The 22,451-nt window shown below is 40.3% G+C and overlaps 2 protein-coding genes across 4 annotated transcripts; one reads left to right on the forward strand and one right to left on the reverse strand.

Moving 5' to 3' along the window:
* Window positions 1-231: 231 nt before the first annotated feature.
* On the reverse strand, window positions 232-3,390 carry LOC148060758 (dehydrogenase/reductase SDR family member 7-like). The gene is made up of 7 exons (XM_087779963.1): window positions 3,249-3,390; window positions 2,563-2,715; window positions 2,387-2,493; window positions 857-1,096; window positions 674-796; window positions 408-611; window positions 232-343 (listed from the first exon to the last, which is right to left on the reverse strand). Exons 1-7 carry the CDS (start codon window positions 3,376-3,378, stop codon window positions 302-304), a joined length of 999 nt encoding a protein of 332 aa, XP_087636089.1. The 5' UTR covers window positions 3,379-3,390; the 3' UTR covers window positions 232-301.
* A 493-nt stretch (window positions 3,391-3,883) lies between these two features.
* Window positions 3,884-20,310, forward strand: ppm1aa (protein phosphatase, Mg2+/Mn2+ dependent, 1Aa). 3 transcript variants are annotated; one of them, XM_087779235.1, is made up of 6 exons: window positions 3,887-3,940; window positions 8,952-9,805; window positions 9,890-10,007; window positions 11,714-11,825; window positions 11,906-11,963; window positions 14,987-20,310. In XM_087779235.1, exons 1-6 carry the CDS (start codon window positions 3,916-3,918, stop codon window positions 15,014-15,016), a joined length of 1,197 nt encoding a protein of 398 aa, XP_087635361.1. In that variant the 5' UTR covers window positions 3,887-3,915; the 3' UTR covers window positions 15,017-20,310. The 3 variants fall into 3 exon arrangements, with proteins under 3 accessions (XP_087635363.1, XP_087635361.1, XP_087635362.1); XM_087779236.1 differs by lacking the exon at window positions 3,887-3,940 and adding an exon at window positions 6,165-6,515; XM_087779237.1 differs by lacking the exons at window positions 11,714-11,825; window positions 11,906-11,963; window positions 14,987-20,310 and adding an exon at window positions 10,094-10,288 and having other exon boundaries at window positions 3,884-3,940.
* Window positions 20,311-22,451: the final 2,141 nt, after the last annotated feature.

Here is a 22,451-nt window from a genome sequence, read left to right on the forward strand (position 1 = left end):
CATAAAGGTATTCAGCTAATACAGTACATTAGGTTGGGTTAGGTAGAACTTTATTGATCCCTCAGGAGGTCTCCTTCGAGAAATAGTTTTTTTCCCAAAAATACATAGCAATACAGAGATTATTCATAAAAATAAAAATATAATAAGAACAAGAACAAAGAGAAAGAACAAGATGATACAATCTAAGTCTAAAGATATAGAACATAGGGGTGCGTCCTGTCCCTGCAGGAGCAGCTGGTCCAGGTGGGCCGTCTTAGCGGGGAGGGGGTCCGCGGTCAGTGGCCATATGTTCTCTGGACATTCACTTGGTCTTGGGTTTGGTGAAATACGCCGAGTCAGCATCCTGTGGAGACAAACGTTTCATCCTATAGCAGCTCTACGGTTTGAGATTGTCGTGCAGCCCTCACCAGTCCGGCCTTGAAGTTCTGAATGCGTCGGTTCATGACGACCGTGGCGAGCGACGGGACGTAGCGGGAGATGTAGTAGATGGTGAGGAACGGCTGCTTGGCGATCCACATGTCCTTCAGGCCGTTGGACATTCCCGTCAGCATTAAACTCACGCAGCGACTCGTCGCCATCTTGTGTTCCTGAGAGGCTGTCATGGTCGCCGACTGCAGAGAGGTCAAGGTCACTCGGACGGTCAGCCAGAGGTTAAAAACCTTCCACTACCCACTATGTCCACTTCTTCTCTGAATGCATTCTGGACGATCTGAGACTGGACCGGTCCAGGAGACACCATGCTGAGCAGGATGTTGGGGTGGGCGAGGAGCTCGTACCGAAGAGAGTCGAAGAATCCCTAAGGGGGTCAAAAAAGGTCAAAGGGGAGACCAGGAGGGGAGAGTACAAAGATGCTCACCTGAAGTGCATGTTTGGCGGCCGAGTAGCCAGTAGACAGCGGCGCCCCCATCAGGCCGACAACACTACTTACGGTGACGATGCTTCCGGTGCCGCGTCGAGTCATGTGAGGAAGAACCTGCTTGGTGAGGGAGACAGTCCCGAGGAAGTTCAGCTCCATCAGAGCCTCCATCACGTCCATGTTGGTTTCAAGGAACAGGGAGCGCTGCGAGCGCCCACCGTTGTTGACCAGCACGTCGATCTGCAGATAGCGTCGAAATTGTGACACGGATTCAAGAGGAAACCCGGAGATCTGGAGCCTCATGTACTAAGAAGTCTGTAGATCTTCTACTAAATATGTCCTGAAACTGAAATCCAGAAAATGTCGCCGCACAAAAACATTCAGATGTATGAATCTGTGCGTGACAAGAATTTAGGCACGTTTCCTTGTACATTCCAATCGACATAGAATTAATCGCAGACTTGTTCAACCCTTTCCAAGCCCTCTTTTACATATACAAATCATATTCCAAAAGTCCAAGATTTTTCTCCCTGCAATCAGAACAAACAAATGAAAACAAGAATGTAAACTGGATTAACCATTTATATTCGTTCATTTAAACATTTCTGACATGGACCACATACTTACATTTAAATAGTGCAGACGAGCTCCGGTTTAAATGTTTATATATTTTATATAAACAGTTATTAACGCGAATACTTTATTTACAGACGATCAGGGGCTTATTTGAAATGTCTCAAAATTAGTTTAAAAAGAATAAAAGTGTAAATCAGTAACTTAAAGTGCTGAGTATTGATGATGAAGATGATGAAGTTGATCTGATCGTCTGAGTTTCATATAAATGTGTGACGCAACTGCAACACACACAAGTTCTTATTACATTTTTAAAATAAAAACTTCTTGTGTACAAATGACAAATGAACAAATCATGTAACAGTGGCTTGTGTTATCAGTTTTATCTTGCCCTTTAAAGTATATACTTTATTGAATATTGTTTTGATTGTTTAAGCGCTTTGTGACCCTGGTCTGGAAAAGCGCTATATAAATAAAAAATACTTACTTATATGAGTGTGTTTTTCACAGAGATCGCTCCGATCACGTGATCACATGGCTTCAGCTGCTTTCATTCATCTTCACTTTGATCAAAGCTGTTTCACAAAAATCTTTATGACTTGTGTTGACTTGAAGCATCAGACGCAAATCATTTTGTTATATTATAAAAACAAGCTCATAATAAGAATCTTAAAATAGCGGATTAAAATATTCATTATACAATGATCGATGTTGTCTTAATAAATACAGATCATGAATTTGGTGAATGAGAACATATTAATAAGTTTGTGAATAATTTAATACCCACTTGAGTAACAACAACTACAGTGTTTTCATTTATGATAAATATTGATGGTTAATGTAACTCTGATGTGAACATCTCAACATGTCTAGTGAAGCTGACATGCGTCTGAGCAGCTGACCTACAGACCTTTTTTGTCGTAAAAGCCCTTAATACATGAGGCCCCTGGAACTTACTCGACCGAAGTGCTGCAGCACTTCTCCGGTTTTACTCTGGTGAGAAGGTCGGTTCAGCAGGTCCAGAGGAAGAACCAGAACGTCTTCATCGTGGAGGTCTGACAGCTCTGAGGGGAGAAGAGGCGACTCTCAAGAGAAGCGCTGAACAGAAGAACCAGTGAGGTGCTTCCTCTCACCAAGACATGCCTGCTTGACCCGGATGAGCTCGCTCTGGCGTCGAGCAGACAGGACGAGCAGACAACCACACTTGGCCAGCTGGTACGCTAGTTCCTCTCCGATCCCACTGGAGGCACCGGTGATCCAAACCACTCGCCCTCGCAACACCGACGCTGTGTGTGTAGAACATCAAGACTTGAGTTTAATTCAAAATATTGACATAGTGTACGACTTACAAGCAGATGTGACATTTCCATACAATAAATCCTCCGCCATTGTTTTATTTGTATTTTTAATTGACCTTTTTTAGTTCTTTAGAAATGAACTAAAGTGTAGAAGAAGAACCAGTTGCTTAAAGATTTACACTGCACTGTTAATAGTTACTTTCACTGTCCAGCACACATTTTTCATTAACTGACCTGTATTCTTTATGTGTTGGATTTGTAGTTTCAGAATAAAAGATTGATAATGTTGTTACAAAAACAGTATCACAAATTTGTGATAATGTTTTTGAAAAATTCCCAGCATGAATTAAATAAATGTGAAATCTGTAACTGATTAATTCATTGAGTCAACTATAGAAAACCCTTCAGGAAGAAGATTCACCTGTTTTAACTAATATTTTTATTTTTATTTTTTACTTTTTTTCTGAGTAATAATTGAACATCTCTGTGAATAATAATGAACGTCAGCAGCAGAGACTCACCCGGTCTGGACCCGAACACGCTCGCCCACAGCAGCGGGAAGTCCGCGTCCCCCAAAATGAAACACAACACTCGAACCAGCAGATAAAACAAAACCAAGTAACACAGTGTGGAGCAGATACAAGAGTCCATGACTGCAGCCGTCAGGAGGAAAGTTTACAGAAGCGTGAATTTCAGAACAAAACTTTCAACTTTAAATCCAAATGCTAACAACAACTTTATTGAGAAAAAAGAAGCTTGATACCAGAACCGGCCCTTCTATTAGGTGAACAAAGCAAACTTTTTAACATGCAGAATTTTTTTATTAATCGTTGTTTGACCGAAAAATCTAATTAAAAAAATGTAAACAGAAAGTTAATTAAAAATTTTGACTCTAATAAAGTGGATGACACTTGACACGTCCGCATTCCATGGAGAACCACTAACCTGTTGTTTTTTTTCTCTTTAAATCCTGCTACATGATAGTATTCAGCTAATAAAGTACATGGAACAAATCTGACTTTAATCTCACTATTTTCCTCATTAAAGAATATGTGCGATCGTACAGTAGGAGCCTGGCAATAAAGGAACAAACAGAGACCGGGGCGAGAGTCAAACCAACAACCCGAGAGAGAGAGATCGGAAACGTGTCATTTCAGTTTTGCCTTTGGCAGGATAACCCTGGGTCACATGGATTTGGCGTTGATACACAGTGGTGAGAATAATACATGAATATTGTATTTATGCCACAGAAGAAAACTCATCTTTGTCATCCAGTTCTTAAATCTTAAAGCTGGTATTGCCCACAAGATAAGCTAGCAAGTTTAGCATTCAGTAAATATAAATATATACATATATATATATATATTGTAACACTTTTTTTAATCTATAATCGTTTATGGATGTTAGCCTCAACACTTTTAACTACCAAAAAGAGGAAGTCAATTAAACTGTGTGGGGACTTGTATGCTTGAGGCCTTGGCTCCCGCAAAGGTTACTGAAAGAAACAGTGTACCTGTAATAGAACATTTATGGAGGAACGTAAAAGAGCAAGACAGGCATAAATAAAGTATTTATATAAGACATGAAACTTTTACTTTGATTATTTTCAAGAGCATTATTTTAATCATGAACTGGTGACATTTTGGTTGCAAAGGAGAGACATTACTGAATATGTTCAATGATGATTTTTTATGAGACTTCCATTATATTTACAATGAAGCATTATGACTCTTACAACGCTTTCATCCTTTTAAGCAATTGTTTCCATTCTCAAGAGCGCACAAATTAAAAGGCAGCAGCCCTGTAGAGTGACCCATGCATTGAATCACCATAATACATTTCCTGACAGGAGACAACAGCAATGTTGAAATAAGATTTTTTTTTTGGCCCTACGTTCAGCGTTGTGAGTTGACATCGATAAGTCAATGGGGAAGTCGTCCTTGACGTGCAACGGTGCGAGGAAACACTCGAGTAGAAACAAACAAATGTATGTGGAACCTCTGAGGTCACATCACTTTGAGCGGAGAGATGATGTAAATATCAGTCAGGCGTTCTCTCAGAAGCTTTTCTTTAATAACGTTGCAAGATATAACGAATGCCACTAGACAAGGTCGCGGAGCTTGAGGGTGCTCCACCATCAGAGAAGGAATGTTTGTAACGGGAAACAAAGCACTAGACACATTCATGTGTGGTTAATGCTTTTGTCAGGAGGTTTAGAGAAACATCTCACACTGGAGCTGCTTCACGTTTCTTAAGAGAAGACACTTTTGTTTCGAGAAGTATGAATATCATCATACTGATCTACTGCAACTCTTCCACCTCCTCTATTGATCACTTGTCACACCTTCATCCATTCATGAACCTCAGTTGGGGGCCCCACGTGTCCCTGTATTTATCCCAAATAGTGTCCCAAATGTTTATTGGTCTCACAATTTCTACAAGAATATTAATCCTTGTGTTCTCTCAGGGTCTCAGGTGACCCGCTGGCTTGAAAATAAATATGTTTGTTGTATCCCTTGTGTTGTCTCTGGGTCGAGGTGAACGACCTCGCTGGTTTCAAGAGATAGATAGATGGATGGATGGATGGATAGATGGATGGATGGATGGATGGATGAATGGATGGATGGATGGATGGATGGATGGATGGATGGATGGATGGATGGATGGATGGATGGATGGATGGATGGATGGATGGATGGATGGATGGATGGATGGATGGATGGATGGATGGATGGATGGACGGACGGACGGACGGACAGACGGATGGATGGACTTTAATAGTACATACATACAGACGAAACCTCATACTCACTTGTTATCAGGCCACTGGGTCATCTTGACCCAGAGATAACACAAAGGTTAAACTTAAAATCATCAGTGAATTAACCTATTTATTTTGCCACTGTTCAATTTTGTTTTATCGTTTAAACACATATTAAATAATATTTGTTTTTCTTTTGTTAATTAATTTCAATTTATTTTTCTTAAAAATAATTTAATGCTTTATTTCGTCTCTACGTATGTTTTCACATATAGATTTATAGTAACGTTTTTATTTGATAATATAATATATTATAGTTCTTTATAATATAGTTTTATTATGTATATATATATATATATATATATATATATATATATATATATATATATATATATATATATATATGTTTTTTGTTGGATTAGTTGTAGTACATTTAGTCTCTTAGGTTTTAAAGTCTCGGCTTTTTTACTTTGTCTGCTGCCCCGTCAACATAGATTTATTAATAAAAAATACTTCGAATTCTCATGTCCACATAAATCAAAATGATTTCTTGCTCACACTTGCCATCATCATCTTATCCACAAACCCCTCGCAACGCAGCTGCAGCACTTGGAGGGTGACGTCATGTTTTCTAGTACGCAACCTGCAACATCCGGGTCTTTCCTGCGGTGCTCCTCGGTGGCTAACGGTAGCTAGCAGGCAGATAAGCTGTCAAGTGGAGAGGCTGGAACAGACGTTTCAGCTTCCCGCTGGCTTATCCTCACTCGCATACAAGAAGACATCTCCGCATACATGCTGCCTAACTGAGATAATGTAATTCAACGACATAGCCAGAAAGGAAGCCGCCGAACTCGTTTATATGCTCTCTCCTGTGCGACGACTGGCTAAGAAGCTAACCTAGCCTAAGCTAGCTACAACCGCAGTCGGCTACTTGTTTTGGTCGGTTCACCTCCCTCGGTACGAACCGCGGCCAATACAACCCGGTCACTCTCCGTCGCTGTCCGCCGATATATTTTGAGGGATTCTGGTAAGTGACATCACGTTGACTCGGGTTTGTTTGGGCAGTTGCTAATGTGTTAGCAGGGCCGAGGCTGTGCTGGCCTGTCAAAGTTAGCACGGGGACAAGGGCTGAGGCCCACCAGGCTGTTTGTTTATGTGCTGTGAGCCGTAGACCTGTCGACGAGCTCACCCGTTTGTGAATAAATGTATGATTCCGAGCCTCTCCGCCACATATGGGCGTCTTTAACACCCGATATTTTAAGCTGCTTTCCGCCATCGATGCAGCGCTGCATGTGTCAGCCTGTCTTGCTGCTCTAAATGCTCTTGTCAAGGTTAAAAAGACGCAAAAATAACACAACATTAACGCCACAATTGTCACATTCGTCTCATGAGATGCACGTCTCCCCTGACGTGCACCTAAAATATGAGCTCATGTCAGTTATTTTTAGACCAAAAGTAGACACCCCGAGGTTTAAGGTGTTCATCTGTTGCCAAAACGAACTAGCTGTTAAGGAAATGATTGTTGCCCAGGTGAGACATGTCACCTTTATGGCAGCCAAGTGGGTCCAAACGGTGATGGCAAAACAATAGTTGAATAGACACATGAAATAGACACAGTTGAGTCATCTACATGCACAGGTGGCGAGCTTCCACTTTGATTTATCTGGAGTGAAAATATGAGATGAATCAAAATTGAGTAGATTGTGTTTCAGGGGTGTTATAATTTGTGTAACATTTCTTTAAAAAAGTAGTTACTCGTGTTTCTTTAGGCTCCATAACCATTTTATTCCACACTGTATCATCTTTATGCCTCGTACTTAGTGTTTGACAGATTTGACTTGCTTCCTTTTATCGCGCCGTCTAATGGTTTATAGCTTGCTAGTGTGGACCACTCTTGTAAAAGTGGGCACACAGTTATCCTCATAAATTATATATAGATTAATCAACAATACTGAGCAATGTTATGTAGAGTACTCTAGATGTTTCTTTTCTCTCCTCGTCAAGTTTATATCTTATGTCTCTTTTTAATCATAAAGATGCTTCATTTTATGCAAAGTCCAAACTCCAGACACAGTTCGGTTAAAGTGGTAGTTTCACCCACTAAATTTGTACTCGCTCTCATGTCGACTATTTTCTGAGTTAACTCTTCCTTTTTTCAATTTATAGACAAAAATGTAAGTCCATTCTTTTAGGAAAACCTCAAGATTCGTATTTGTTCTGAAAAATATAAGTGAAGTCTATTTTTTAAGCTTGGTTTTAGCGGAAGGTCCCAGGCTATCAGTGTGAATCATACACAGTGACTTGCAATGTGCTTCAATGAAGATATACTTTCCCAAATTGAAGCTGGATCTGAGAGACTAGGAGTTTAGGCTACAAACAAGCTTAAAATATATAGATCTATCTTATTTCTTTTGCAACTATTTTTCATGTCAGAGCTTCAAAGCAAGAGGGCTGATACAGATGAGTAGTATGGAGGTATTTGGATGTTATTAAGCGTGTTTTTTGAAAAGTAATACGCCGGTAGTATGGGCGTACAATTTTTCGCTTTAACTCTAAAAAGGAACAGATTACTCTGAAAAAAATCCGAACCTTTAGTCGACTTGAGGGTGAGTAGAAAAAGAGTGACATTTGACTTTTGGCTGAGCTATCACTTAAAGCTAATTTAAGATATAAATAAGTGTAACTAGCATTTAATTTCTATGACTTTTTACATTTCAAATCAATTAGCTATTCAATTTTTTTTACATTTTTAATAACAGCATTTATTTTATATTTACTTCTTGCTTATTCTATGTTTCTGAGGGCGTTCAGAGCTTAAACTTGTGTAAAATAACATACTTGACAATTTTTCTGCCGATGCAGCAGTGTACTGCCCAAAGCTGCTGGTTCCTGCTCAGGCCCGGGCTGTAAACATACATTTTGTTATGAGATTCGGGCTGGAAACTTGCTCTAACTTCAAAGTTAAGGCCAATAGAGCGCCTCCAAACTGTCATAAATAAGTGAGCTCACCGAGACTAATCATTAATCTGTTACAGCTCAGGGTTGTAGACAACACCTGTTTGAAAGTTGTTACTGTCAAAGTCTGTCATCAGTGTTGTACTCGAGTGTACCCCCGGCTACATCTAAATACACCGCAGTCTCTTGGCTGAAATCGTTTGAGGGATTAATAAAGTTTATCTATCTATATATCCATCTCTCCTCCAACAGTCTTGAAAATGTTGCTCAATTTATAGGTTTGTGACTTTGACATGAACAATCTCTGTCTTTCATTTCCTATGTATTGGGGGAATTTTCCACCTACTTACCCTGACCAGCTTCTTCCAAATAGTCATTGTTGAATGTGTTTGATACTTCACCAGTTTGGTGAGGCAGGATCACATTTAAGTATAGAGTCTGAAAATGGTTAAATAAAAAAATCATGATTGAATCAAGCCTTGACCTTTTCTTGCAATCACTTTTGCAGGTTTTAGGCGTGACATAATGGGGGCATTTCTTGATAAACCAAAGATGGAAAAGTACAATTCTCGAGGAGACGGCAACTGCCTGAGGTATGGGCTGAGCAGCATGCAGGGTTGGCGTGTTGAGATGGAAGACGCCCACACAGCAGTTATCGGTTTGCCGCAAGGCCTCGACCTGTGGTCCTTCTTCGCTGTTTACGACGGACATGCGGGATCCCAGGTGGCCAAGTACTGCTGCGAGCACTTGCTGGAGCACATCACCAGCAACCCAGACTTCCAGCGGGCCTTGCAAGAGGACCAGTCCGTGGACAGCGTGAAGACCGGAATCCGCACAGGGTTCCTACAGATCGACGAACACATGCGCGCCATCTCGGAAAAGAAGCACGGCGGGGACCGCAGCGGCTCCACCGCGGTCGGCGTGATGATTTCACCGGGCCACATCTATTTTATAAACTGCGGCGACTCTCGGGGACTCCTTAGCCGGGGAGGAGCCGTTCACTTCTTCACACAGGATCATAAACCCAACAACCCCCTGGAGAAGGAGAGGATCCAGAAGGCCGGGGGCTCCGTCATGATCCAGCGGGTGAACGGCTCCCTGGCAGTGTCCCGAGCTCTGGGAGACTTCGACTACAAGTGTGTGCACGGAAAAGGCCCAACGGAGCAGCTCGTGTCTCCCGAGCCGGAGGTCTATGCAATTGAAAGATGCGAGGCTGAGGACGAATTCATTGTTCTAGCTTGCGATGGCATCTGGGATGTCATGGCCAACGAAGAACTGTGTGACTTTGTCAGGTCGAGGCTAGAGGTGACGGATGATCTCGAAAGGGTCAGCAATGAAATTGTTGACACGTGCTTGTATAAGGTTGGTCCACAAAAGGCTTTCAAATTGTGTTTTCCCAATGCCCCACTTGAGTTATAAAATTGACCTTGACATTTTCTTCCACAGGGAAGCCGGGACAATATGAGTGTTGTGCTAATCTGCTTTCCCGGGGCACCAAAGGTTTCTCCAGAAGCAGTGAAGCGAGAGGCAGAGCTGGATAAATACCTTGAGTCCAGAGTAGAAGGTGAGCCAAGGTCACAAGACAAAGATTTATATTCACATGTCGTCAAACAATTTAGTTTGAGTAACAGAAGAGCCACGATTTTACAGCTTAGCCAATGGAAACGCTGGAACTTTGTCAGATGACACAGAAGTGGAAGATGAATGCAGGAGAGTCAGAGATGAAGACGAGTGATGAAGAGCATTATATTGTGGAAACGACTCTTGGCTTAACGCCTTATTAAAGATTTAAGTTGCACACCTTTTAAATGAACTTTCATAAAATAAAAATGATTTTGTCACTGGACGTTTCAAACGTGAGACGTGTTTTTCTTTAGTTATATTTTCTCAAGAAGCCTTATCTAGCAAATTAAGATTGGATCATGTTAAACATGCTTCATGAGCTGTTGTCATAACGGCAGAGATCAGTTATCTTGTTTATTGTAAATGGGTCACAAGTCTCCAGTGTCGTTAAGTTAAAGCTTCCAGGTGATTCGAAGGCACCTGGTCATGTGGTGCACAAAGGGGAGGAGCCTGTAATTTAAACGCAACCCTGTCCAGTCAGCAGTACTCGTGGGATTTGACTGGTCAGTTCACTTTTTTTTTTGGTAGGACCTCTTGAGAGTTTGTGTTTCACTTGTTTACATAGACCTTCAGACTTGACAATATTTTTTTATGCTTGTGTAGGTAAGGGCCAAGTCTGACCTGTGGAAATATTCATGCAACTGCAAGCTCGATGGGTCAGGCAGGCGGTAGAAGTCAGTTGTATGCTCAGGTTTTCTCCTGAAGGAGAAGGGCGATTGACAGATCTGCTGTGATGAGAACCTGAAAGGGCCTTTAAATGTGAGCCGGAGATGCATGAACATGTGAACAAGTGGAAGTCAGAAGCTCACTCTGGGTGAGAATCACTGAGAATAGAGACATTGCTTTTGAGAAAAAAAAACTTTCAGGACAAAGGACAGCTCGGAGAGACTCGACCTCTACTAGATATCTGAGCGGCAGGGATTCAGGTTGATCCAGGTAGGAAGGTTATAGTGTTATTATAAGCATTTTCTGCAAGAGAAGAAACATTAATAGAGAAGCCAAGAAGAGGAGACTCTTTAGGAAAATGTTCACAGACATCATCCAACTGAGAAGCTAATAAACTTCTCATTTTTGCTGACCAAGCATTTCAAACTAAACCAGCTAATGCCAGACTTTTTCTAAAAAGTGTTGGATTGTTGTTCCATGTGGAAATGTATTTTATCTCATTTGAGTAACTGAAACTTTAACTCTTGTCCTTAAATCATTCCTATTAGTCACTTTGTAGAAAGCTGCCTTTAAATAAAATGCATTATTATCATTATATATTGATGCTATTCTAAACACATGGACATATTGACTCACTGTTATGGAGGGGTGGTTGACCCACTACCATTTGTTCTGACCTCTAACACTGGTCAGTGCTAAGAAAATCAGTATCTGTTTCAAGAGAAATGTAAGACTTCCTTCGCAGCCCAAGTCACACAATCTCAGAAATGAATAGTCCAGCCCTGCTTCCAGACAAACAGAGCAACTGTTAATGTGCGGGAAAGAAGTCTTCCAGATGTTTATCTGGTAGAGACCAGATAACATACTATTTTTGAAGAAAACGACAACAGGTTTTTATTGTGGATTCAATCTTTTGCACATTCTACAAACCAGCCGATGCTGCTCTGTTGTTGACACGTTTGAAAACGGCTTCTTCCACAGAGATCATCAAAAAGCAGGGGGACGAAGGCGTTCCAGACCTGGTGCATGTAATGCGGACCTTAGCATCTGAAAGCATCCCCAACCTCCCACCAGGGGGGGAGCTGGCGAGCAAGTAAGTCTGAATTTACGATTAAAAAAAAAAAGAAGCTTTTTTTCCGAACATCACTGTGATCTTATTGCTGTTCTCTGCAGACGAAGTGTCGTCGAGGCAGTCTACAACAAGCTCAACCCGTATCGAAGTGATGACACAGTGAGTATCTAAGCGTGTGACTCCTGCCCTGGTGCTCCCATCAGCTCCAGCCACTTGTGTGTCATTTTAAATGATGTATCTCAAACTCCAAACATAAAAACATTACTTTTCAGTACACAAAACAAGTCTTAAAGTTAGTAACCTGGTTCATTGAAAAGAGAAAATGGTGTCAACCTTTGAGGTAGAAAATATTGAAATAATCATCTAAATTGATGTGCTTGGATCCGACTGATCGGAGCACTCCTTGAGTTTGCATGAAGTGTGCCAGTGTGACATTAACCAATTATTCTGCATGTGGACAAGTGCTGCTCACACAGGACTGTCGTACCTCGGGACATGTGGTAGTTCGTCTTTAAAGCGGATGTCTAGGGTCTAGAAAGAATTGGTCTATCAAGTCAGATTTAGTTGATATGTCGGGAGAGAACATTTATCAGGGGCCAAATTGTAATGTGTTCTTTTAGGGACCGTCAACACACATTAAAAAAAATGATTGAAGAGAAACGGAGAACCTTGGAAAAATTAAATGGAGAACAGGGAAAAAATATCAATATATCAACTCTGTTAACTGCTGATGGTTTAGAAAACATCAGTGATGCTTGACATCTGCTTGTCACTGTTGAATCACCACAGGTCCTCGGGTAAAACTAGTCCACAACCCGTTAAAATCCAGAAGAATTTGCTTGACAATGAGAACAAGCAGGTCAGTGTGAGGTTAAAAGGAAATTAATTTATCTTTTGTCAATCAAAAATAAGAGTTCATAGCATATATATATATATATATCACTTTAAGATAAAAAAAGAGCTAATTTTACTTGTTAAGGAAGAGCCTATATAGATTATTCAGAGGTCTGCTCGGCTACCATGACTTTTACCAGAATGAAATATGCGACTGGACTTTTTTTTAATGCTTTGACTCTCTATTTAGGCTTCTAAATCTTGCTGCAGAAATAAACATACATTTGCACCCATATACAGGCTGAATGTGTATCCATTGTTCATTCTTCACTAGTGAAAGATTCCTGTTAGCCTGGTTCTGACCATCAGACCATAAAAGCCACACAGAAGTTAGTCCTTTGCTGTTTTTACTTTCATTTTCCATGATGAAAAACTTTAATCTAGAGCATACACAGTCACTAAGATAAACTTTTAAAATATCGCATTTTATTTTTACAAAAATAAATGATAGCAGATTGGTATGGAAGTCGTACACAACATTAACAATACCAATCCCTTGTCAGGACTTGGACCGAAGTCAGGTTTAGAAAAAGTCCAGTTGCATATTCTTGACATTGGAAGTAGTAATGGAGATATTTGTGGTGATAGTTTTTGTACAAGTGTGCAGAGAAATGTACTTCAAAACCACGTAATCTGATGCCCTCACTGGTTACGTCACGATTCCACTGATCTCAATAAGGTCCACATCTCGTCTGCCCTTGGTTGTTTCTGTGTAGAATCACAGAGATCTTTGCTTCCAAAAGGTCTCAAAAGCTCTTTATTTGATGGCTCCACAATACCAGCTCGTAGCAGAGCTGGACGAGCGTAACCAAGCAACAGAGCGGTATTCCCCAAGGTTCGTTTGTCCGACAAAAGCGAGAGATATTTGGGTGATGTGTTCACATCCTATCTACCGTCTACACATCTCAAAAAAAAGGGAAAATTGGTTAATGCCAGCAGCCGCGTTTAAGGGTGCATGAGAAGGTCAACTCGGATACAGTAGCAGGATTTTTCATGGCCTCCACGTCAGAGTCGACGGCTCAGTTATTCAGCCACGACATGTTTTTAATTAAAATGTGAAGCTTGTTTTTGCGGATGTGGAAAATGACCACTTTATCAGGAACATGTTGACAAACTCTTGCTTTTGTTCTTGGGACGACTCGTATCTTGACGACGACTAAGAAAAGCGTCAATTTATTAGCTTGTTTATCACTTCAATTAAAATACATTTTAAAAATCACACTTCACAAATCATCACTTTATAACCGATTTTCACCATTTTAGTATAATTTTTTTTAGCCCCTAAAAACTTTTCTCGAAGTTGATTTCAATCTCCTAGATCAGACCTTTATCCCATCATGGACCAGTTCAATTTCAACAATATATTCACGGACTGACCTTGAGTTGAAAACGGTTCAAAAAAATCAAGTAGAGTTTTCCCTAGTTAACAGGTTTATTTTTTGAGTAAGATTTAAACGAGCGTCTTGACTTTAAGAGTCACAAGTTAATGTTTCTTCAGAGAAAATGCAATCTTTTTTCAAAACAAAACACTTTTCAGATGTTAATAATAAACAGACCAGAAATAAAAAATATTTTTTGCTGTTCGTACGGCCTAGTAATAAATGCCTCACAGATCGGCATCAGTCCCCGAACCTAGAGCAGGAGGGTGTAAGAGACCCTCAACTTTAAGAGAGAAAATTAAATGACATCCAAATGTGAAAAAATATATATTGTATTTCATATACTTAACATAAATCATAAAATAATTATAAATAAATTCGGGGGCATCTCATATGACCGTTTCTGATCTCTTCAGACAGAAGCCCCCGAAGGCCTTTTATCCAAAAAAGAAACATTTTGAGGGACTAAAAGTTTAAAAAATGATTTATTTCCTAAAAAGGTTCCTGTAGCCAAAATGGTTCCTGTGGTGAAAAAGCAGCTTATAAAAACGATTAAAATGGACTTTAAACTGATACTCCAGCAAGCACGACATCCATGTTGCTGGACACACATTATTGCTTCAGAAATGATGTGATGGGAAAAATATGGTACTGGACTCGAGGATAGGTGAACGAATCGGAGAAGCTTTAGTCGTCTGCCTGGTAAAGAACATCTCTGAATCAATGGCCGCGTCTCTTCCCGCCTCTCCCCTCTCGCCACACACTCGAGTGTAAATACCTGCCTGTGGAATAAAACTTTGATGCTTCAGCAGAAGATGGAGCACTCAAAGGAATGTCTGACACCATGGCCAGTGAGTGTGTTTGTGTACATTGTTTTTTCTGAAGTCCTCCCTCTCCTCTCTTGTCAAGGACTCAGCGTCCACAGACGACATGTGGTAACACAACCTCCTACCACTAACACAACATAGCGTTTACAAACCACCATCCTCTCAAGACCCCTAGCAGCTCCGCTCAGCAGTCTCTGTCTCTCCGTCACTCTGAGCTTTCCGTTTCCAAGAAGGGAAATTCATGGGAGGAGGAAGAGGAGGAGGAGGAGGAGACGCATGCACACAAACCTGGAATAGTGCAGCACCGGTCCATTCTGGAGTTCAGGATCCCCGACATCTTGTCTCCCCTTTTCTGTTCACCCACTTTAACAAGCTCCTCTGTCGCGAGTCCACCAGGTTTTTTTTTTCTTGACTCTGTTAAATAATCAACTTGACGACCATGTGAAGCAAAGTTAGTTCTGCGTTGACGGATCCTTCTTCACCACTCCGGGGACTCGGCACACATGATCGAGAGTAAAAGATTTAAGATGACTTTTCTTATCTGAGGCCAGTTTGGGACAAGAAAACAACGTATACGTTATTCACGATTAAAACAATGGCTGTTTTTACCAGTCTATGACATGTCAGTACCGAATGTCTCCTGCTCTGCTTGTGGGGGCGCTACTTGCATAAACTGGGGATAAAGTGACGGAAACGACCTTTGCAGACGCCCATTGTGTCAAACTAAAAATACCACGAGAAGTTCATAATTTATTGAAATGCATCCAAAACTCTCATAACCAGTAAATAAATGGTAAAACACTGATTTAATTTTGTTTCTATTAACTAAAAAATATTTTTTTAGCAAGCTAATGAATTATTTTTCTGCGGAACCGTTTAAACTGAACCCAAAAGTTTTTTCTTTGGAATTATCTAATGTTTTTTTTAAATGATTTGTGGGCGCACATAAGAAGCTAAACTAGCGCTAGCATGCTCACAGATCTCCATTTGAAAACGTGCCCAGCCAGTCGTGCGAGGGGTGTGGTGTAGCTCCGCTCTGAGGACACGCCCCCGGACTCAGAGCTCAGACCGACGGCTCAGCATCTTTTATGCAGGATTATAAACCTTTTTTTTTTTCCTGCGCTGTTTTCCAAACGCCTTCAACTGCAGCATAGCTTTGCTTCACAGAGTCGTAAGATTTGTTTTCTTCTGTTGCTGTAATTAATTTGATTCACATTTCCTTGTGTGTGTGTGTTTGTATATTTCTGTTTTTGTGAAGTGCAATTGTCCTGTACAAAACAGCCTGTGTTTAATGCAGCTTGATTTTAAGTTAAAAAATGAAAGAAATGAAAAAGAGAACCTTTTATGCACTATCTGCCTTCTCTCCTGCTCTTCTGGAACACGTTTCTGAACCAGTGAATATTTCCGCTCGTCCTCCAGGCACAGCCTCGCTTCTTGTTCCCGCTCAGTCTTTGTTATTTTTAAAAAAAACGGGTAAATTGTATAGTTGTCAGCACAGTAAGCTCCATATCGAACCGTTTGATTCCTCCTTAGTCTCCCACCGTGACTTCTCTGTTTTAGTTTTTCCTCTTTACACACTTCAACGAAAAGTCTCGACGGCCGACGCGAGTTGTCGGGTTGTGTCGAACCGAGAGTCGTTGTCTGTGGAGACAGACAAATATTTCACGTAATTATCGCCGATGGTTTACAAGCTACAACGATAGAACAAGTAACAGTGACCTGCCGACTTTTGCCCATCGCGGCGACGAACTTCTTGTGTCAAATTTCAACGAACCCAGACAACAGTGCCCTCTGCTGGGTGCCATAACTGTCCAGCTTTACAACAGCATATGCCAAGAGTTGTTTTTTTTGCTTTTTTTTCGTTTGTAGAAATTCAGTTTTGTGTGGCGTTGTTTTATTTTCTGCTTCAATCTGTTTAGAAATTGACTGAGTGAGTTCAGCACTGACTTCTATCGCCTTTATCGGACCTGATGATGAACTCTTGTTTTTTTTTATTTTATAGAACACCGTAACGATCATAAATGTGATCATAAATGTTGAATGCGAATTAACATAGATTTTTCTACACATTTTAGACACTTGCGATGGCGTTACAAAAAAATGTTTCTACTAGTTCGTAAGGAGCTAACTGAACAGCTAACTAAAGCATTTTAAACTGGTATGAAATGACCTGAAGGGGGCAGCACATGTCTAGTCATAACGCTTTTGAAAGGAAGTTTTTCTCTCGTTAGCATGAGCTAGCAAAAGTCTAGGTTAGAGCACCCATGAAACTATTTCCACTTCAGTCACTTTTGTTTTTTATTTTGCGGAACCATGGAAAAAAAACGCACCGCAAAAAGTTTTTTGGGCGTAAATGTACGCTAACATTCAATCTGAAGATCGTCCGACTCCGTCGGAAAAGGAGTCAACTAAAGGTGTAACACTCTCAATATTCCAGTAGGTGTCGTAGGCGAAAACTCCCCATTACGTCAGTTGTCGTCCGAACTGCGACAACCACTAGGTGGTGCTCTAAACTGTCTAGCAGTACTCCTCATGCTAGCTCGCTGCCTCCTAAAACTCCAACAAAAAAGTCTTTTACCGAAGACTGAACATTTTTTTTGTTCGTTTTTCGCTCAAATTAGACCCCAGATTGTGTTTCGAGCTTGTTGTCGAGCGAAGAGTGAGGTTTGTCTAACTGTACTCGCGTAATTGTCATTTCGGGGCGAGACCCCTGCGTAAACCAACTCTTCAACTCCACGCTCTTACTCTTAGAACAAATCAGCCAATGAAGCGTTCTCCCGTTTGTTTGTTTGTTTTTTCTGTCAAACCCCCATCGATTATTTATATTTGTCACAAGCCAGAGCACAAGTTTGCTGCTACCGTGTGATTTGTGAGTGACAAAGTCGTGGAAAAAAAAAAAAAACCTAGTTGATCTAAATGATTTTATTTGATTTGTTTTGTGGAAAAGGTTGTTGAGAATTAATGTTGTATATATTTTTAAACCTTCAAGGAATAAATCACATTGCTTGAGTTTTCCTCTTTTTCCATCCAAAATAATGGTTTTCCTCGGACTAATAACGAATCCTCTATCGACTAAAACGACAATCTTTCACCACGTCCTGGACTCTTAAGGAGTAGAGAAGTGATTAACGCTTTAGAAGGCCAAAGACAGCCAGCTTCTTTCATTCTAAATCCATTTAAAAATGGTTAATTATCGATAAACATTGACCACATTTGTGTTCCAGGCAACACTTGAGTGTTTTTATCGACGTGTGCTTTTACGAACTGTAATTAAACCTCACAGGGTCCTTTTAACAAGTGTCGCTAACAATAGCAACAATCTTCGTAAGCTAGGGGGCTTGTTTAACAACCACTTTTGTTAGCATGCTTTTGCTTTCCTTAAAAAAATAAATAAAAACAAAAAAATGCAACAAAAACAAGTCATCACCTGAGATAGTGTTGTTCGAACACAGTGCTAACGGAACTTCTGTCATGTTGTTAAGGGAAACGCGTTATAACGAGAAAAATGTAAAACTTTTTAACCTTGAATATGCTGTAGTCTGAATTTTAAATATTTACGGTAGCTCGGTGAGCGAGGAAAAAAAAACATGTTTTAACGGAAAAAAATACTCATAACTAAAATACCTCATGAAGTTTTTAGGAAAATTTTGTATTCTTCTGGATTTTTTTTGCGCTTCACCCCCCCGTACATTAAAAGTAGTCGACAACAATTGGTCTCAATTCTCATCAAGAAGTCGCTGCAACTATAAGCTTGTCGAACCTGAAATGATTTGCATGCATTACATGCTGAGGTGTCAAACTGAGTATCGCATTTTGGATTTGCATAACCAGAGTGAGGTCTATGATCCAAAGTCTCGGCGTATGGTACCCTTCTAGGAGCTGGCTCTTGGGTGTCTTGGTCGAGGTTGGCTTCAGACTCTGCTACAAACGGTGTCAGAAGTGGGATACAAAGGGTTTAAATACAAGGATGGTCATCTTTTAAGTGAGTTCTAGGAGGCTCAGTTTAGTTGGCACCAAAGTTCAAACGTGCCCAAGTCCTTCATGATTATCGCCATCAGAAAAAGAACGCTAACCGTGATGTGGAAATGGTTTATTCAAAAAGCCCAGTGGAGCAATAAATAAGACCATGTTTGTTCCAAATGGAGGCTGCAAGCGGGACCTCTAGTATGAGAATTGAGACCAAAAGCTTAACAAGAAATTTGCCCCCACAAAAAACCTGCCTGTGTGACCCCTACGAATTAATCTTCTCGTACGACGCTCCGTTATCTAGAATTGTATCGTCAATTCAGGGATGTGTGAGGGAGGCGTGACGAAACGCTCGGAGTCATATGCACTGGTCACATGCGTCGTTAGCTTTTCTCTGAAGATATTGTAACATAAGAGAACTAAGCTATCGCGGGAGTTACTTTTCAGATGTTTTTTGTGAAAGTCACCGCGTCGCATCTGAACGCCGAAGTGCCGCCCGATCCCAGATGGAGTTCTTGTCCGGAAGAGCAACACGAGACGAAGACGCTAACGTCTGATAAACATTGTTGCTACGTTTTATTGCCGTTTAGAAAAGCATTGACGTTATTTTAGAATGTTGGTGCCAAACCTTTTAATGCCATGTTTGGATGTCCTCGGAAAATAGAAAATTGGAAAAAGAATTCCACATCTGCTGCACTTCTCCGTCCGGATGCCGACGGCGAACTTCACAAATGGACTCACTCGCTCCCTCTTGTAAATAATTTCCTACCTTTTGTTGTGATCCTTGGCGACGTGTCCGATCGTTCTCTCCGAGCCTCGCGCCGTCAACCTTTTTTCAGCTCATAAATAAGCTCACCGATTTGCCTTACCTCGATCTCATGTCCCCCCTCCCGCCCCCCCTAGAGAACCCGCTCAGCATAACACTACGAGGACGCTACAACATCACTCTCGCTACTCTGCATGTAAGGGTACGAACGTTTTCGTCACACCGTTGAACAATCGCTGTTCTCCACACGTTGGTGATGTCATCGTCCACACAGGTGTGTTAACATTGTAACCTCGACGTCACGTCTGCTATATTTATGATTCTACCGTCGCCGACGATAGCTTTAGATGCTGTAGATAAGTATTGTCCATGTTCAAATGCTTCTCAGAGGCCTCTGTGAGTTATTTTTCAAGTACAACTGTATATTTTGTATCATGTTCTCGCTCCAAAGGCAGAAAAAAGAAAATGTAAACAAAAAAAAAAAAAAAGCTTTGTTCCCCGAACGAGAGTGTTCTACTTGTGTTGTCGATTGAACAAATTGCATTCCTTGCTTGTGAATTGATGCATTTCTCACCCTTCCTTCCATCCTTTCTTTCATTTTTTAGCCTTAAGTTTGAATACAATTTCTAGTTTGCAGAATGTATTACTAAATAAATGGGTTGTCATCTTGTAACCTTTTCTTCTGTGTCTTTGGTGTTGTCGCGACGTTCCAGTTTCCAGCTTCAAACTTTTTGTCAAGACGCAAAATCTTATTACGTTAATTTAATTTTAAGATGCATATATATATGCTTTATATATACTGTATATCTGTTTGAAATACCAAAACAACAATTCATTGTGAATGTAAATTTGCTCAGCTGCTATAACTATTTGTAATTACTATAGATATTAAAAATAAATGTTTGTAAATAAAAAGTACTAAAAACAAAGGTTGAGAAAAAATAAAGAAGTAAATAGAAAATAAATCATTTTAAAACGGAACCGTGTATATTTGAAAGTCAAAAAATAAAGTAGTAACTTCATAGTCAGCACAAACATTAAAAAATACACACATGGTGTTGACTGTTGAAAAAAAATGATTGCAAAAGAAAAATAAACACCGAGATTTTCAATTATATGTACAGTTCAGGCCAACATGTTGCACACATCTGCTCATTCAACGTGTTTTCTTTATTTGCATGACTATTTACGTTGTAGATTCTCACTGAAGGCATCAAAACTGTAGCTGAATAACAAATGTTCTTAATGAAAAAGTGTGAAATAACTCTAAGCACGTCTTTCTTTTAAGTAGCCACTTTTTGATCTTATTACTGCTTTGCCGATCTTTGGCACTTCTTTGATGAATTCAAGGGGTATAGTACAATAGTCCCCTGAAATGGTCTTGAAGGAGTTCCCAGAGAGGCTTAATTGTTGGCCACGTCACACAAAGACATTATGGTTTAAACTAAAGATCTCAAGTTTGGACTAATCAGACCAAAGCAAATATTTCTATCGGTTTGATGTCCATCCATGTGTTTCTTTGCCCAAACAAATGTCTTCTGCTTCTTGCCTCTCATTAGCAATGGTTTCCTAACGTTTGACCATGAAGGTGGGATTCCTGCAGTCTCCCCTTAAAGGAATAGTTCACCCATAATTTAAATTTCACTCATTTTCTACTCACCCTCATGTCCACTATTCATTTAGTTGTTTTTTCTTGCGTTATAGGCAAAAATGTATGTTCATTTTTATGTAGTGATTAGAGCTCAGTTGTCTTTGTCTTCATCTTTGTCCAAAATGACACACTAGCAGCTTCTCAAGCTTAAAATTTAGATGTTTAAGATTTCCTACAGTACAAGATTACAGACGAGCACCATGGAGGTATTTGGATGTTCTTAAATTAGACTTTTTGGACGAAGATGCAGACGACGACAGCTAAGCACCAGTCTTTACATTAAAATGGTCTGCCCTCAGTTTAATTTTTTCACGACCACACTCCAAGTTCCAATTTTCCTGACTGACTAACCTTCATTTCTCAAAGAAATGATGATCACTTGTTTCTCTTAATTCATCCGATTGGTTCTTGTCATAATATAAATTCTCGTCCGATAAGGCGGTCGGCTGTGTTTCACCCTGATGTCTGCACAACACAACTGATGGCCCTAAGTCTATTTTAACTAACTCTAAAAGTCAAGAAATTCCACAAAGTAACCCAGACCAGACACACCAGTGATGCCAAAAGTCTGAAAGGCAGTACGTTGAGGAAAGCTATTTGAATAAACTGTTCATTCTTAGCTTTGACGCCTTCAGTGAGAATCTACAAAGTAAAAGTAAGTAAGTAATTACTATAGTTATTTGTAAAGCATCTTTTTAGACCAGGGTCACAAAGCGCTTTAACAATCAAAAACAATACACAGTTAAAAAATATACTTTAAAAGGCCAAGAGAAGTCCCAGAAAATCAGGGAATAGCCTGCACAAATAAAATGTCTTAAGATGTTTCTTAAAGGAGTCAGTAGATCCATGAAACACAGAGAGAGAGGAAGATCGTTCCAAAGCTTAGGAGCAACAGCCTGGAAGGATTTCTTTCCTCTGGTCCTGAACCGTGTTCAGGAACCATCAGTAGATTCTGATCCACAGACCTCAGAGCCCGAGCTGGGGTGTAAGTCTGGATCAGATCACTGATGTAAGGAGAAGTCTGACCATGAATAATTCTGAAAGTAAGAACCAGAATTTCAAAGTTGATCCTAAAATAAACTGGCAGCCAGTGAAGAGTTTTAAGGATCGGAGAAATATGAGTTCTTCTACTAGAGCGGGTCAGAATTCTCGCTGCAGAGTTTT

This window comes from Callionymus lyra, chromosome 18 (assembly GCF_982586985.1).
Source record: "Callionymus lyra chromosome 18, fCalLyr1.hap1.1, whole genome shotgun sequence".
NCBI classification, from domain to species: Eukaryota; Metazoa; Chordata; class Actinopteri; order Syngnathiformes; family Callionymidae; genus Callionymus; species Callionymus lyra.

Coding starts and splice junctions, on each gene's coding strand:
- LOC148060758 (XM_087779963.1), bottom strand. CDS start 3,378: ATGGACTCTTGTATCTGCTCCACACTGTGTTACTTGGTTTTGTTTTAT. Junction 1,097..2,386: donor TGCTGCAGCACTTCGGTCGA/GTAAGTTCCAGG, acceptor CGCTATCTGCAG/ATCGACGTGCTGGTCAACAA. Junction 612..673: donor TCAGAGAAGAAGTGGACATA/GTGGGTAGTGGA, acceptor ACCTCTCTGCAG/TCGGCGACCATGACAGCCTC.
- ppm1aa (XM_087779235.1), top strand. CDS start 3,916: ATGGATTTGGCGTTGATACACAGTG. Junction 9,806..9,889: donor TTGACACGTGCTTGTATAAG/GTTGGTCCACAA, acceptor TTTCTTCCACAG/GGAAGCCGGGACAATATGAG. Junction 11,826..11,905: donor GGGGGGGAGCTGGCGAGCAA/GTAAGTCTGAAT, acceptor TGTTCTCTGCAG/ACGAAGTGTCGTCGAGGCAG.